We start from the raw sequence: 16,791 nt of genomic DNA, 5'->3' as shown, positions 1-16,791 counted from the left end.
GTCCGAAAAATATTTAATCCGACAATGGCACTAACTTTGTCGGAGCATGTCTCAACTCCCGCCCAATTAGCCCATCCTCAAACGAACCCACTGACCTGACACTACTAACCCCAGGCCACTTCCTAGTAGGGGGCCATCTGTTAGCTCCGCCCGAACTTGATTCCAACGAGAATCCTGCCTCCGTAGTAAACCGGTGGCAGAAACTTAAAGTCTTACCCAACACTTCTGTAAGCGTTGGAAAAACGAATATCTTTTTGAGCTACAGAAGCGCAATAAATGGAAATATGCCGAGACAAATATAAAAACTGGGGACCTTGTAGTAATAAGAGAGGACAATCTCCCTCTTAACGAATGGCGATTAGGCCGAATAGCCAACCTCCACCCTAGTCCCGATGACCGGGTCAGAGTTGTCGGCATCACAACGGAAAGGGGCGAAGTGACGAGGCCACTGACCAAGTTGGTTTTACTTCCACCGAATAACGCGGAGAAGCCAGAAGGAACCGCCCCACCGCTCTCGTTCCAACCTAACGAGGCCCTTTAGGAATCCAACGAACGTTAATATATTCATGTAGTTTTGTTTGCCCGACATAGATGAGCAGAACTGCGTTTTAGTCACTATGAGCGAATATCTTATTTGACGGTTTCAGCGTGGAAAGTTTCTTTTGAATGGAAAGTTTGTTGAAATTTTCTAGGAAATATGCGAGAAACACGTCATTAAAAGCATAACTTAAATTTTTAAATTAACAAATATTTTTCTTAAAATATCACACACAAAATTAAATTAATGTCTTAGTGAAAACAAACACGAATCCATAATAGGCCTAACAAAACCTTGTGTATCTGCATTTTTAACCAGTTTATTTAATGTTGCGGTATTACATGCTTAGTATGTACCTATGTGTTAATGTTTTGAAATAACAGACCGATGATAGTACTTGGGTTTTTTTTAACAAATGGACACCAATCTAAGCGTAAAAAAGCTCGTTAAAAGTACTGGCATACACATAAAATATTTGTTTCATTATAAATAACGTTTTTTCCATTAATTTGCGTGTGCAATCCTATTTTCTGTGATTTGCAATTTTAATTCGAAACAAATACCTATCCTATATCTATATTGTTGTTTTTTTAGTTTAAATCGGTGCGAGACTAGCACAGTCGAATGACACTACATTTTACGTCTAATGCTTGCTTGAAATAAGAATATCAGCGCCACGGCTGCGAAGCGCTAAGACGACCGCTTCGTAGAATGGACCATAGGTGAACCAGTAACCAACTACAACAAATAATAAAAGTAAATGTACTTGAGCGATGATAATATTTTTAGTTACATGACCAGATTTCCAATGGTCCAATTCATGACCGAGCACCGCCAAGACTTCTTCATTGATGCAACTTTTACCCTTGTCTTCCTCTTTCAAATCAACATCATATGGTTTACCTTTGTTGAGTACAATAAGCTTGGAGTTCCATAATGCATAGAAGTATGCATTACAATGTGATGAACGTTCTGAACTTTCCACAACATGTAATTTCGTTAATGGAAATGTTTGCGTGGCGGCAAGATCTTCAATAGATTGACGTAGTGGTCCCTTTTCTAATCGTGTATACTTATCGAATAGTGGCGCAATGAATGGTGGATAAATGGTGAGTAATGTCCACGAGGTTACACCTGTAAATACCCGTAACCAAATAAAGAATTGATCGCCACTATTTTGTACAATCCATACTTATTTTTCTTGAGCAAATTTTTGTTGCACTCACATACAGCATCAAGGTTGATGCAAGTTATTTAACTGGCAAGAGCACAGTACTCCTTGAATTTTTTGTGATCAGCAAACATGTTTTTCTCACCAGGTTTCCAGGTAGCTTAGGCATCTTCAAATCTGTAATTAAATAAACGAAGAAATCTCCTGTCGTCAAAAGTTTTTACTTTCAACGAAATAGAATATATATATCGATCTCTCAGCTGCTCTAGGATTGCAAGCGCGCCGTCTATTGGCACTTTAAGGCAATAACATATCCGTCATTTTAATACACGGGCACTCAAACTGCACAATTTAATGTTAGGCCATAGTCACTTTTGCTATCGCATTTTGTATTATCTATATAACAAAATTACCAAGCGAAACTTTCGACGCCCGAGACAAATCGTCCAATCTCTCGCCACCCGACCTCAGTCAAAAAACCGACTCAAATCATTTTTTTTTTAAAAGTTATAACCAAAACCTTTTCAGGAAAAATGGGTCGTTTCCGCGCATTAAAACAGCATACTGAGGGTTCATCAAGCCTGAAGAAAAAGTGCCATCTTTGTGAAAAAAACACCCTATACGTCTCTGCCTCATATACCGCGCCAAGACACCAGAGGAACGACTCAGCGAAGCCCTAAAAAGGTCATTCTGTGGAAATTGCCTGGCCATGGACCATTTCACTAGGGAATGCACAAGTCAAGGGAGATGCCGTCGGTGCGGTATGAAGCACCACTCAACTCTCCACCTAGAGGACGACAACGAAGAACTAAACCTTCTTTGGGAAGCACGCAGCAAACTTTGGAGCACGCAAGTATCTGAAGAAGAAGACGACGACGAATCTGTTTAAATGCCTCGGAGATTGGAACGGAGACTAGGCCTGTTCGTCCTGAAACCCAAACATTTCGGTCCGGAGCGGAGACACGGCGTCTTCGCCCGGCCCTTACTAGGGGATTGGAGACTCAGTCTCTCCGACCCCGCTTACAACACGAACGCCAACATCCTACCCGACAAAATAAAGTCACCAAGCGCGGAGTGGAGTTAAGGCCTCCCCACCTGCATCGACAGGAACATGGGAAGGGTATAAGTAATTGGCGCCAGCTTCATAAGCCGTCAACCTTTCGCAACTGTCTAATAGGACAACACGCAGCCAGTCAACCAACGTTGCGGCTAACTCCCGCGATTTCACCCACCGCAGTGGTAAGAGTAGAAGCCACGGGACGTCTCCACCTTGTCAGAGCCCTCATTGACGCCTGCTCACCACGTGCAATCATGTTATCCGATTTAGCATATGAATTGGGATTACCCCGTCCAGGATCAGTTAGCAAGATAGCTGTACTCTGCGTATAAGAGGGAAGCATGGCGAAAGTAAACGTATATCCACATACGTTACCCTAGTCCCAAGTTATCAGAGGGTGTCGCCCGGGGGCAATCTGCACTCGTCGATAGCCAGCAGCTACACCCACATTCGGCTAGCAGACCCTCAATTTTATAGGTCGACGCCCATCCGCTTAGTTCTTGGAGCGGACATCTACGGAGAAATCTTATTACCTGGCCTCCTACCGAACACATCGGGTGGGTACTCTCCGGAGTCACCAATGTCTAAACTTTTTCACCATTAAACTTAAGGTTTTATAAATCTTTCTTTTTTTTTCAAATAATGAATATTATATGAGGCGCCTAAATACAAAACCTGCTATTTTGAATTTTTGAATTAATTTTTGTATAATCTCGCACGGTGCGTGGTTGCACGGAGAATATATATATGTAACAAAAGAAATAAAAAGGCAAATATTTGTATTAATAATAGTGACAAATGATTAGTTTATTTAATGTTAAAATGGTACAATATTTTACCTTTGGTATGTTGCGTGACGGCAGCAGTTGACCTTCTTCCTTCGTGGTTGAAATTGAACAGCAAAATGGAAAGTGATCTCCGTGTTGTCGAACCGGAGATCGTGCGGGGATGTAGTGCCACAGTAAAATGTATTAAAATAAATTGTAGATGGCAACCCTCTTTAGAAATGTGCAAGATGCAACCATACATCAGATGCACTTGGCATCACTAAAATTGCTAGAGTCGAACAATTTGGAGAGTTTCTGATTGGTTGAAACTGCCGTTGTTCGACGCCATGATTTTATTTTTGACGCCATCATTAATTTCGTTGCTAAGCAACGTAAAGAAAAACTGCCGAGCTACAGAGTTGCGTTAGCGGCAGTTTTTCAGTTTTTAGTATACCGGCACACGCATCAGACGCGAACTTAAAAATTAGAAAAAATAAAAAGTTACAAGTTGTAGTGGAAAGATAATTAAAAGAACAGTCGACAGAGAACATAAAATACATAAATAACTAAAAGTTTGTTTTAAATAAAGTTGTACACAAAAGAACATAAAATACATAAATAACTAAAAGTTTGTTTTAAATAAAGTTGTACACAAAGGAAACTAGTTTATAATTAAAAGGGTTTACTGATAGAACTAAATTGCGAATAAAAGGAAAAAACTAAGTGTTAAAAATTAAAACGATTTCATTTATTTAACAAAAGGAGAAGAAACTAAAAGACAATACAAGTTTAGCGTAAGTGCGGTGTGTGTGTGTGTGCACAGTATATATATATATATATAAGAGTGTCCAAGATGGACACTTTACAGGGATTTTCCAATGGATATTTGTTATCCGATGGAAAACTCAGTTACCCGTGTTAGTGTTGCATATATGTGAACATACATGAATGTGTATGCATGTGGGTGTGCAGTATATGAAAGTATGTATGAATGCATTTGCACTAAATAAATTATGTATTAGAGTGGCCGTGTTTGCAGTATAAAAATATTTAGGTCCTGACCTAAACAATATTTAAATTGCGACAATATTGCATCGCCTATACCACATTCTTTTTTTTCGATAGACATATTGGACAGTGCAATTGATTTTAATCCACGTATGTTTTCTTATATTCTACTTTACAGCATTCACAGCTTTCGAAATGGTAGTTTCTGCGGCTGCCCTAGACACATATGTTTTCTTGCCGCAAGGGGGCCGGAATGTTTAGGCCGATAAGCTAAACATCTCGTACCACCCTAATGCGCACTTTTTTATTGTCTAACTGTTGCACAAAAATGCATATTAGAAGCCGTTTTTCTTTCTTTTTGACTTTCAAGAACTGCAGTCAGGAGCAACCACATCGAAGGTAATTTAAAGTTAAATACATAAATTTATATTTTCATAATTTTTATACTTTATTATATAAATATAATAAAACCATTGTAACGAATTTAAACTAATTCATTTTCTAATTTATTTAATAATTTGGGAAAAACTTAAACAACGTGACATTCATTTTCATTCTGATGTATTTTATCTCCCGTCTCATGCCCATAATTGAGTCTTTCCGGATCATAAGCCCACCAACGAGGGCCTTAGCGAGGAGGCCTCTGCTCGCCAAATCTGCAGGGTTTGACGCAGAGTCTACATGCCGCCATACTTTGTCTCCAACTTTGTCGATGATTTTCGTTATTCGATGTGCCACAAACGTTGACCACGAACATGGTGGTTTTCGGATCCATGCCAGTACTATAGTCGAATCTGTCCAAAGGGTTACTTTAATATTGGAAAGTTGCATATTTTCTATGGCCGACTCTATCATTTCTGCAAGTAGGACTGCGCCGCAGAGTTCCAATCGTGGCAATGATATAGTTTTGACCAGGGCTACTCTCGTCTTGGCCATCAGCAAGTTGGTGAAGACTTGACCCTTCGTTTGTACCCTCAGGAAAACAGTGGCGGCATATGCTTTTTCCGAAGCATCGCTGAATCCGTGTATTTCGACGCTGTCCTTTGGGGTAAAATGAACCCATCGCGGTATGCGGATATCGTTGATTTTTCCGTAATTTTGCATAGATGCGGTCCAACGATCTAGAGTAGTTGGTGATACTTCTTCGTCCCAACCCGTGTTTTCCAACCAATAATTTTGCATTATAACTTTGGCTACAATTACGACTGGTGCCAGCCAGCCAAGAGGGTCGAAAAGTTTTGCTATCGCAGACAGTATTGATCTTTTTGTTACAGTAGGGTTATTATCAAATGGTTTCGCTGCAAAGTAGAAGTAGTCGAAATGAGCGTTCCATCTGATACCGAGTGCTTTTACCATGCTGGTGTCTTCAAACTCAAGAAAATCCTCGCTTAATAAGTGTTGCTTCGGTATACCCTGTAGAATTTTCTTGCAATTGGACGTCCATTTTCGCAATGGGAAACCTGCCGATTGCAATGCCGATGATATCTCGTCCCTTGCCTTGATTGCAATTTCGATGCTGTGTCCACCGGCGAGTACGTCATCAACGTACATGAAATTTCGCAGGATATCTGCTGCCATTGGATGCGATATCTCCACGTCATCAGCCAGTTGGTGCAGCGTCCGAATCGCAAGATACGGAGCACAATTAACAACAAAGGTTACTGTTTTCAATTCGTAAATGTTAATTGGGGTTTCGGGGCATTTGCGAAATATGATTCGCTGATATTTTGTTTGGTCTTCATTGACCCATATTTGGCGATACATTTTCTCTATGTCGCTGTTAAATACGTATTTGAACAGCCGCCAACGTAGTATAAGAATTGTCAGGTCGGATTGAAGAATCGGACCTGGATATAAGGCATCATTTAGACTTTTGCCATTAGTGGTAGGACAAGATGCATTAAATACGACTCTGAATTTTGTCGTTGTACTTCCCTCCTTTATAACAGCATGGTGAGGTAGGAAGTAACAGTCATTGGAGTCTGGCGAAATATTGCCTATTTGTTTCATGTGCCCTAAAGTTTCATATTCGGATACAACTCTATTGTATTCCGTTTGAAGGACTGGGTTTTTCGCAAGTCGTGTCTCGTTGCGATAGAATTAATGAGGGGCCTAAGTTAAACTCTTTCCGAAAGGGTAAGGAGACTATGTATTTGCCATCGTTGTTCCGAACTGTTGTGGATCTGTATAGCTCCTCGCAGTAAGTGTCATCGTTATTGATGCTCCTCTTCTTTGGAATTCCTCTATCTCCCAGAAAGCCGCCAGTTGTTTGTCTGAAGTGACCTCGTTAAAATATGAAACTAGGGTCTTATTTGTATCATCCGCATCTGTCAGAATCCAGCCGAACACCATTTCCTGTGCTATTAATGTGTTTAGCACATCTTCCTTAATGCCGCCTAACATAATTTGGGGGTATATGTCTCCGCCCAGAATTAGATCGACTGGCTCATTGACAAAGAATCGTTTGTCAGCCAGTACTAAGTCAGGGAATGCTTGCCTAGTCATTGCGTTTATTCGGGAAGTTGGAAGATTCCCTGTCAGTTGTGGTAAAACCAGCATGATCGTATTGATCTCGATTAATGGGTCGGTTGGTGACCGCAGTTGTATGTTGCACGCTTCTTTTACTTGTGCAGACATTGTATTATTGATGCCCGAAACTTGGGCATGCAGGTGTTTGGATGGCAGATTAATTATGCGCTTTAGTTTCTCGGTAATGAATGAACATTCAGATCCCGAGTCTATTAGGGCTCGCCTAATATTCAACACCATTAAAATGAATATTGACCTGAGCTGTCCCTAGTAATACCTTATTTGTGTTTGCGAAACATGAGTTCACATTATTAATCGGAGCATTTTCCCTTTCAGCATTGCGTCGTATTTGTGCTTCCCGTGAGGTAGATGCTCCGATAATGTCTGAAGTATTTGTTGGTTTTGGCTGATTCGAAATATGAAGCAGCGTATGATGTCTTAAATGACATGTGGCACGGTTCATTTGACTGGTGCACTTTGTTACCGAATGGCCAGCAGAAAGGCAGTTTATACACCCACGGCTGCTCTTAATTTGTTCAAACCGTTTATTGGGTGTTAAACGTAAGAACATTTCACACTTTGAAATTCGATGTGCAGGACATCTTACACGTAGGTTTGGCTACACTTGCACTTGCCTGATAGGACCCTAATTTTTTAGCCGATGTATCTGTTGCCGAACGAGATACTTGTGGCTTTGAGGTTTTGGAAACTGTATCCCCTCTCAGATCAGTCACGGTTTCTAGGGTTTGGAAACGATTGGATAAGAATCTATCCATATCTGCCCATTTTGAAATTTCCGTTTTGTCTTCAATTGTTTGTTCCCAGAGTGCCAGTGTGGTTTCTGGCAGTTTTGTGGAACATAGATATGTTATAATTGCATCCCAGTTTGATATGTCTATGTGATGACACTGGAGCGCCGAGATGCAATTATTTATTTCACGTTGCAGTTTCTTTATAGAGCTACCGCATTCATTCTCAACTGCTTTCAAACTAAAAAGAATTTTTAATTGGGCGTTTACTAAGATACGTTTATTTCGTATCTGTCACAAAGATTTTTCCACGCTGTTTCGAAACAGTCTTTCGTTAAAAGACATCGCCCAACTATCTCTTTGGCCTCACCTTGAGTCTTTTGGTTTAAATAATATAATTTTTCTACTGCTTCTAGGTTTTTGTTACGTATATATATAACAGTGAACATGTCTCTAAATGAAGGCCAAGAAAGCTAATCTCCCTTGAAAACGTCCGTATCACACGGTGGCAGGTGCACGCGATATTCCCTGTCTCCTGAGCTTTCTTCTTTCTTTTCAGCTTTCTCAAGTTTTTCCGAGAGTTCAGCCATCGCTGCCTGGCACTTGAGAATGCTGAAGTATGCAATTTTGTGCTTCTTTTTGATAGCCGACAGCTCTTTTGCCTCCAGTTCTGAGGAGCTCAAGAGTTCCTCATATGTCTGCTTCGCCTTCTCCCATAGCGATTTCAACTCCTCCTTTTGGACTAAGAGGGTGTGTTTTGTATGGTCTGAAGGAGACATACCATGATAGTAATTTTCAAACTCAGTCACTGCCTCTGCTTGGCGTATATAGGTATCCATTATATTAAATGAAAATTTATTTAAATATTAATTAATTAATTGCCTTTGCAGAGAGTCCTGATTGAAAATGAACTGGAATGAAGGAATGTATTCGAGAGAGATTTCTCGGTGAAGTGGCTTCGAAGCTTGCAAGAAAGCTAGTAGTTTGAGGGAATGTCCAATTGCGTGGTGGCAACGGCGCGCACCCACGTAATTGTTAAAATAAAGTGCTAATGCAGCTGTGTTAACGAATTGTGTAAGCCAATAAGTAATGGCTAGTGAAAAAGTGGTGTTAGTGAAAAAATAAAAAAATGTATGAACGTTATGGACTTTTTGGTAATTTAACCAAGGACTGTATTAAGACTTTAAAGTGATTAGTATCTTTATATCACCAAAAATAGATCAGTGAAAACTGGTTTGCGTATTGCCGCAAATGAAAAATAAAAATAATTCAATTTTAAAAAATTGAACAAGAAATAAGCCTTTTGGCCACCCAAACAACAACAACAATATATGTGTATGTAACTAAGTGCACTTTGTACTATAGCACCACACTAAATTGCAAACGTATTGCGCGTGTAAATAAGTGCAAGTGATTTGTATGTGAGAAAAAATTTTTTTTAATTAAATGTGCGCCTAAATTAAATTTACAGGTTTCTGAATAAGTAACCTTAACAAATGGAATTTTTGTGCTGTGGATTAAATGAATTTTTTTTTTTTTCAGATAAATCCTGCAAATGTGAAAATAGAAAAGTGGCGCAAAGCGGTGTTTGAGGTTATGTTAACCTTTTAGAGCAGTGTTGTGCTACCTTGAGCTGTGTCCGGAAAATTTTACCGCTGGTGGGGGATTGTTCCGGATAGTCACAAGGCGTGTTGCACAAACTTTATATAACTGCGTTAAGCGCCTTTTCCTATTTTTGCACAAAATAAGACTTCTCACTTCACGGAAAAAAAATCACTTGCACTATTACATATAAAGAATCACTTTGTAATTTGTTATTTTTATTTTGAAATTTTATTAAATGTGAAATTAAAAGAAAATCCTACCTAGCACGGAATATTTTTAAACCACGTTCCTTTCAATAAATTGTTGATCCGGACTAATAGATTGATTTTTGTGGATTGTCGGAGTTGTTGATGTTGGTGTTGTGTCTTCCTCGAATATGTTTGTATCACCAAGAAATTGTAGTTATCACTTTTTTGTGTGCCAATTGCTGATGATTATTATCACGATTGTAAATAACTGCTTCCTTGATTTAGTGCGAAATTTGAATGGTGCTTCTGATTAATGGCCTAGGGAGTGGAGTGGACTGTAAATATGTGACTGGTTCTCTTTGCCGGCGTGGTAAGGACCATGGACAAATGCGTGGTGGCAACGGCGCGCACCCACGTATTTGTTAAAGAATGGTTAAGGCGAAAAAAAGGGAAGAAAATAAAAACACCAAAAAAGTTTCGTATTAATAAAAAAAGGAATTCACAGTGGTTTTTTTATTCAATGGATATAAATACAACAAGTGTTAAGGAAGATTTTAACACTGTTGTGAAAGGTTAAAATATTAAAAATATTTTAGGAAATTATTAAGTATATTTTTGGAAATTTACAACTTACGTGAACGTACGATTACGTGTACCTTTGCTGGCTGCTGGATCAAAAGAGGACGAGACTCTTTGCTACATGAGCCGATGAACCCACGATACAGCTCCTTCGTTGGGTTTCCCGGCAACAAGGTTTCCGTACCGCGGGCTCACAGTGGTAAAAATCTTAAGATACATACGTACTACCACTCACACATACCTGTGTGTATTAGTGATCACAAGCATATGTGGGTGGTAGTAAATGGAGGAAAATAACTAAGAAAATTATGCTACGAGGGAGGGGAGATATATTTAGGCCTGTGGCCTAAACATTCCAGCCCCCTTGCCATAAGCAACAAAGAAAAAATTAAAAAAAGGGAAGCCACGTGATCGCACGTCCAGTAAGGCGCTGTAACGAAAGAAGGCAGTGCAGATGCGGACTGCAAGCACAGCACCCCAGATGGTTGACCTCACGTTTCGCTCTCCTGTGGAAAAAGGAAAGAAGTTATTAGATATACGTACGTGGTTTTAAATTCCGTGCTGTAATTACATATTTTTATGAAAAAAACTCCTATTTTTGGCAGGCTCCTAAGACTACCAACCCGAATACGGTCGGTTGGGTCAGGAGACCGCCAACTGTTGTTGCTGGCGTTCCGCTCACCATCATTTCGGCGTATATATCTGCGCCGAGTGTAAGCCGTATTGGCGATGAGCGGTAGAACTGTGTGTCGGCCAGCCGCATGAATTGGAATGGAGCGGCAATCTTTGGATCTGCATTTGATGGCGGACTCAACCGATAGTGGCTTGCAACAATGCTGGCTTGAGTGGTCAAGTGTGTGGATGAGCCGAATTTCCCGCGAAGGATTATAGTGTATTGCCCTGATCCTTGACGCTCTAATTGGAGATCACGTACCAGCTCTGCATCGACGATTGTGCTGGTGGCGCAGGGATCGATGATAGCACGAACCAGATGTAAATGTCCCCGCGATTCGATGCGCACTATGGCCGTCGGCGCAATGGGCACGAAAGGCCACATGATGGGTGATGGGGTCGTTGGCTGGGATAGGCGTCCCGTTCGGAAGCCGGCTGGTACGGCGTGTAATAGCGCTCGCCTACTGTCGACTTTGCTCGCGTTACTTTGATATGGCGCGGTTTTGTTTCGATTTTGCCTCGTTACGCGTTTAGTTGCTCTGGGCCGACCATGGGCAGCGCTTCCCTTCGATGATGTGGTATGGAGTTCGGTGTCCTGCTGCCGCCAATTGTCTTGTTCTTGTCGTTCTTTCTTGAACTTTTCCGCCTTCCGTTCATGCTGTAGCAGCGGCCGAAAACTACGCTTCCCAAGATTGCTGGTCGAGGGGTTTTGTTCGGCTCTAGCCATTTCTTCTTCCAACTCTGCCTCCTCGACTTGTTGGGCCCAAGACTTAGTTGGTCCCGATAAGTGGATCGACAACTCGTCGTCCGATTGGTTGTCGTCGCTGACGACAATGGTTTCTGCGCGTGCAGGACGTTGGTCCTCGAGGTGAAGCGTAGTATGGTGCTTCTCGTTACACCTTTTGCATCGATATTTGTTTTTGCAGTTGTCAGCGCGATGAAACGGCGACAAACAATTCGGGCAGTATTTATGTAGTAGGACAGCCCGTAACCTTTCTTCGGGCGACTTGCTACTGTACTCAGCGCAGAGCCTCATACTATGATTTCTACCGCAGAGCTGGCAGGCGACGTCGAAGCGCTTGGCGCTTCCCTCTGACTTGGCCAATAGAGTTTCGAAACGGGTCATGATCTGCAAAGAATATCGGTAACATTGATCATGACCATATAAATTGGGTGGGTTCTGTTTGGGTGGCGCAAGGTGACGGAAAAGCAAAAGGGGAAAAATCGTACGTGATTTCAATAACCGTACATGTAAATGATGCCTTAGGGCGGCGTCAGTTAGCAGTTTACCCCAAACTTCAGCCCTGAATTTAACGTCCAACCCAATTTGTGAACCTTGAAGCAACAAAATAAAATACGACCTTTGTCAAAGTTATTAAAGGGTCGAAGTTGCCTAACTTTTCGTTATGTTTTGAATTTAGTGCATTCATTCCGATAACTTTAATAAACTTCGTACGCTTTAACTTTGTCGTCAAAGTTAAAGTCGTACGCAATGCTAAATTCTATCTGACGCCGACTTTTAGGACTAGTTTATTTAGAATTTAATTTTTGTAATTTTGGTCGGTAGATGTCGCCGAAAGTAGTCCTAAAAATTTATTTTTGATTTGTGGTGAACTTTGTTTTCACAACAAGTGGCCTGCCACCACACGGAACAGTTCGAAACCTGGCTGAAAAAGTACAACAAAGTTGCATTTCTATCATTCAACGTTATTTTCTACGTGTATTGTCGATAATGTTGAGATTTGTGGAATTAAGTATTTTTAATCTCCACCAAATGAATGATTGGTCGATATATAACACGCGACATGTGTGGCGTGTTGTGCTCGATATGTCGTGCGGCATGTAGTGCGTGACGTGCAGTGCGCGAGATACTTGCGCATGAGGCCTAACGTTGATATTGCAATAATCATTGACAGTCAGACATTAAGTGTAGAGATTTTGACATCTACGCTTCTCCATTTCCTGAATAAAAAAAAAAATGTCATTGATATAAAACACGCGGTGAGTATAGGAAGCTAGTTGATTGATAATTGTAATATGTAATGTTAATTCATTTCTCTTTCTACTTTCAGGTATTATTAATACAATCAACATTCACATCGGAATATTTGCCAAATAGCACCACTGCAACGTGGATCAATTTTTACCATAGACAACGCCTATTGGTAGAAGTGAATGCATTTTACGTGACTGGTGAAATTTGCTGTCGATTTTTTATAATTTCACTATGGCATCCGAAAGTTTTATAGATGAACTCTATACATCTGAAAAATGTGGTAGCGACGAAACTGTTAATGGCACTAAGGAAACCCCATACAAAACAATTTTGCAAGCTATGCGTCATGCTAAAGCAGAACCTTTCCCCACCATATATGTCGATAGTAAAGATCCAAATTCTGAAAGTAAATATGAAGTAGCTGCAAAATCACAACTAAAGAAAATACAAGAATTGTTTACACGTGAGGGCTACACAAATGCCGACAAGCAGCAGCGAGAAGCTGAAGATGCCGAAAAGCGTACTCATAACTTAGATGATGCGCGAAAGATTAAAATTGTTGAGGATCCAAGTTTGCCTGCCGCTCGCAGCATAAACATACGACATGGTGAAGAATATCGTGGCGAGCGTGTTAAGGTTTACGGTTGGGTACATCGCTTACGACGTCAGGGTAAAGGATTGATTTTTATAACCTTATGCGATGGTAATGGTTTTCTGCAGTGCGTACTTACTAATCAACTTTGTCATACCTATGAAGCGCTTGTTTTGACTACAGAAAGCTCGGTACCTTTATTTGGTACATTAAAAGCAGTGCCTGTTGGCAAATCGGCACCAGGTGGCCATGAACTACATGTCGATTACTGGGAATTGATTGGTTTGGCGCCTGCTGGGGGTGCGGAGAGTATTTTGAACGAAGAAGCTCATCCATATGTACAATTGGATAATCGTCATATCATGATACGTGGTGAAAATACTTCCAAGATAGTGAAAATGAGATCGGTTGGTATGCAAGCATTTCGTGGACACTTCTGCGATCGTGGCTACAATGAAGTGACACCCCCAACTTTGGTACAAACACAAGTTGAAGGAGACTCAACTCTTTTTAAATTACAATACTTCAGTGAAGAAGCTTACCTAACTCAGCTCTCAGCTATATTTAGAAACTTGTTTTCAAGCACTTGGTGATGTTTTCTGTCTTGCGCAAAGTTTTCGTGCCGAACAAGCCGTACACGTCGCCATTTAGCTGAATATACGTACGTTGGAGCTGAATGTCCTTTCATAACATTCGTTGACTTATTGGGTGGTTTGGAAGATTTAGTGTGTGATGTTGTCGATCGTGTATTAAAATCACCATGGGGACATATCGTAAATGAGCTAAACTCCAATTTTAAACCACCAAAGAAACCGTTTCGTCGTATGAATTATGCAGATGCTATAAATTGGTTACAGGAAAACAATGTTACTAGAGATGATGGTACATTCTATGAATTTGGCGAGGATATACTGGAAGGGCCAGAACGAAAAATGACGGATACAATTAATGAACCAATAATGTTATGTCGTTTCCCAGTTAATATTAAATCGTTTTACATGTCAAAATGTGCTGAAGATGCCAACTTAACAGAAAGTGTCGATGTATTACTACCCAATGTTGGCGAAATTGTTGGTGGCTCAATGATGATTTATGATAGTGATGAACTACTGAAAGGCTACGACCGCGAAGGCATTGATCCTACACCATATTATTGGTGTACAGACCAAAGAGTTTATGGTACACTACCTCATGGTGGTTATGGTCTTGGACTAGAACGTTTTATTTGCTGGTTGTTAAATCGTTATCATATACGCGAAGTTTGCTTATATCCACGTTTCTTGGATCGGTGCAAACCATAAATGGAAGATAACACAACTCAGAGTGAAAAAAGGCAAAAAAAAGATAAGAAAAATTATGCAAAGTTACAAGCTTGAGGCATTCAATAGATAAATAAATTGTGTTCTTGCATTTACAATATACCATTACTATATTTATTCATCAGCCGATTGTTATGAATCATTACGTTCTGCACGTAAAATATCTGCAAACATTACGCATATGTTACGTGGACGTTTAATCTTAGAATTAATTAAACAAGTTAATATTTTGTATTAGTATACTCACACTCAACTTCGTCGCTGGACGATGATACTGTTCTTGCGTAGTTCGAACAATCGCACTTCCGACCTGGCCCTCTCTTCCTGGTATTGTGGATATGATGATACCCTTTGGCCAGGAATAACGTGTCGAGTTTGGGTCGACAATGGCGACCATGTCTCCAACTTCAGTCAGCTTGGCTTTGTCAAACTAATTAGTCCTCCGTGTGAGCATAGGTAAAACGTCCGCCACCCATCTCTTCCAGAACATTTCAGCAAGGTATTGAGAGTGCCGTCAGGAGGCACGAGCAAATTGATCTGCATTTTTGAAGTCGCCTATTGGTTTGAGCCCTGACCACGAGCCCAGCAGAAAATGATTGGGTGTTAGCGCCTCTTGGTCGGCACTTTCGAGGGCAAATACTTTAGAGGTCGACTGTTTACTATATGCTCCGCTTCGACGAACAAGTTGCACAGCTTTTCGTCAGTTAATATTGTGGTCGGCGTAACAATTTGGTACATAACTGTCTTTATTGAGCGCACCGTGCATTCCCATGCCCCTCCCATATAGGGCGATGCGGGTGGAATGAATGTCCATTTGGTGTAAGAGCTGGCAAACTCGACTTCTAGGTCGCCAAAGTCAACTTGCGATAATGATTCACGCAGCTCCTTTTCTGTCGCTTTCAAATTCGTTCCGTTGTCGCTAAAGAATTTCCTCGGACTTCCTCTACGGGTCATGAAATTACGCAGAACAATGCAGCATGAGCTAGTAGTCAAGCTGTATGCCATCTCGATGTGCACCTCACGGCACGTCATACATGCGAACACCATGCCATATCGCTTTTCAGTACGTCTTCCGATGGTAGTCAGAAATGGTCCGAAAAAGTCCACCCCTACATAAGTAAATGATCGTGTATAGGGTGATAACCGTGCTTCAGGTAAGTCCACCATCACAGATGCGTGCGGACGAGCGGCGATTTTCTTGCAGAGTTGACAACACTTTCGCACGGACCGTAATAAAGTCCTTAATCCTGGTATGTAGAACTTCTGGAATAACTCATTGATTACTGTCTCATGGTTCCAATGCTTCCATTTTCTGCGGTACCAATCTACTATCAATCTTGTAACAGCATGTTCTTTTGGTAGTAAAATTGGGTTTTTGGTATCATTATTTATAAATTCGGCTCTTTCTAACCGGCTACGCATTCTAACTATCATTTGCTGGTCTAAAAATGGAGATAGCTTACGAATAGGGCTTGTTTTTGGCAGGGAGCATCTTGGATTCTGATGCAACATTTTTATTTCTTTGTGAAAGGCTTGGGCTTGGGCAAGGCGATATAAATAGGTTTCGCTCCAGACCAACTCATCGGTACTGAGGCCACCTTCATTGGGGAAACCACGTAACTTACCTACAAATCGTCTGACATATGCCGTACTTCGGAGTAGCCTTTCTCATTTTGAAAAACGGCTAAAATCTATCAGGGGTAAGTCTTCTACTATATTGACGGCAACTAGTTGTGAACGTAAGTCCTCATGCTCCTGCGGAATGACATCTTGTTGCTTGAGATCGACGTTTGTCCAGTTCTCAGCCGGCTGACGCAAGAAATTAGGTCCGGAGATCCATTGACCACCCCTTGAAAAATCTGCTACCGAAGTCTGCTTAGTTCCTAGGTCTGCCACGTTTAATTTCGATCATAAGGAATTGTTTGTATCCCTTAGGATCGAACCGTAACCAGGAAAGAACAATTTCAAGGTCTTTCATCACCGTGTTACCAAGTCTCGCTCCCATCACCGCAGCGAGCAGC

The 16,791-nt window shown here is 40.9% G+C and overlaps 1 protein-coding gene and 1 pseudogene across 6 annotated transcripts in view; one reads left to right on the top strand and one right to left on the bottom strand.

Moving 5' to 3' along the window:
- Window positions 1-848: 848 nt before the first annotated feature.
- Window positions 849-16,791, bottom strand: part of LOC137237039 (methionine--tRNA ligase, mitochondrial-like) — a 57,142-nt gene continuing 41,199 nt past the window's right edge. Inside the window, exons 1-4 of one of the 6 annotated variants that reach the window (XM_067760190.1) lie at window positions 9,685-9,924; window positions 3,606-4,009; window positions 1,731-1,886; window positions 849-1,672 (exon numbers count right to left, since the gene is read on the bottom strand). In XM_067760190.1, coding sequence (XP_067616291.1) covers window positions 1,182-1,672; window positions 1,731-1,773 — 534 coding nt within the window. In that variant the 5' untranslated portion in view covers window positions 1,774-1,886; window positions 3,606-4,009; window positions 9,685-9,924 and the 3' untranslated portion in view covers window positions 849-1,181. Of the gene's footprint in view, window positions 1,673-1,730; window positions 1,974-3,605; window positions 4,068-9,684; window positions 9,925-11,223; window positions 11,993-16,791 lie in introns of those variants that run through there. The other 5 variants (XM_067760192.1, XM_067760191.1, XM_067760196.1 and 2 more) reach the window with 5 other exon arrangements.
- LOC137241415 (asparagine--tRNA ligase, cytoplasmic pseudogene) lies at window positions 12,801-14,954 on the top strand (annotated as a pseudogene).

Source organism: Eurosta solidaginis, chromosome 1 (assembly GCF_040869045.1).
Source record: "Eurosta solidaginis isolate ZX-2024a chromosome 1, ASM4086904v1, whole genome shotgun sequence".
NCBI lineage: Eukaryota > Metazoa > Arthropoda > Insecta > Diptera > Tephritidae > Eurosta > Eurosta solidaginis.
Note: the sequence above shows the minus strand (reverse complement) of the source record. Positions and strands in the feature narration are given on the sequence as shown.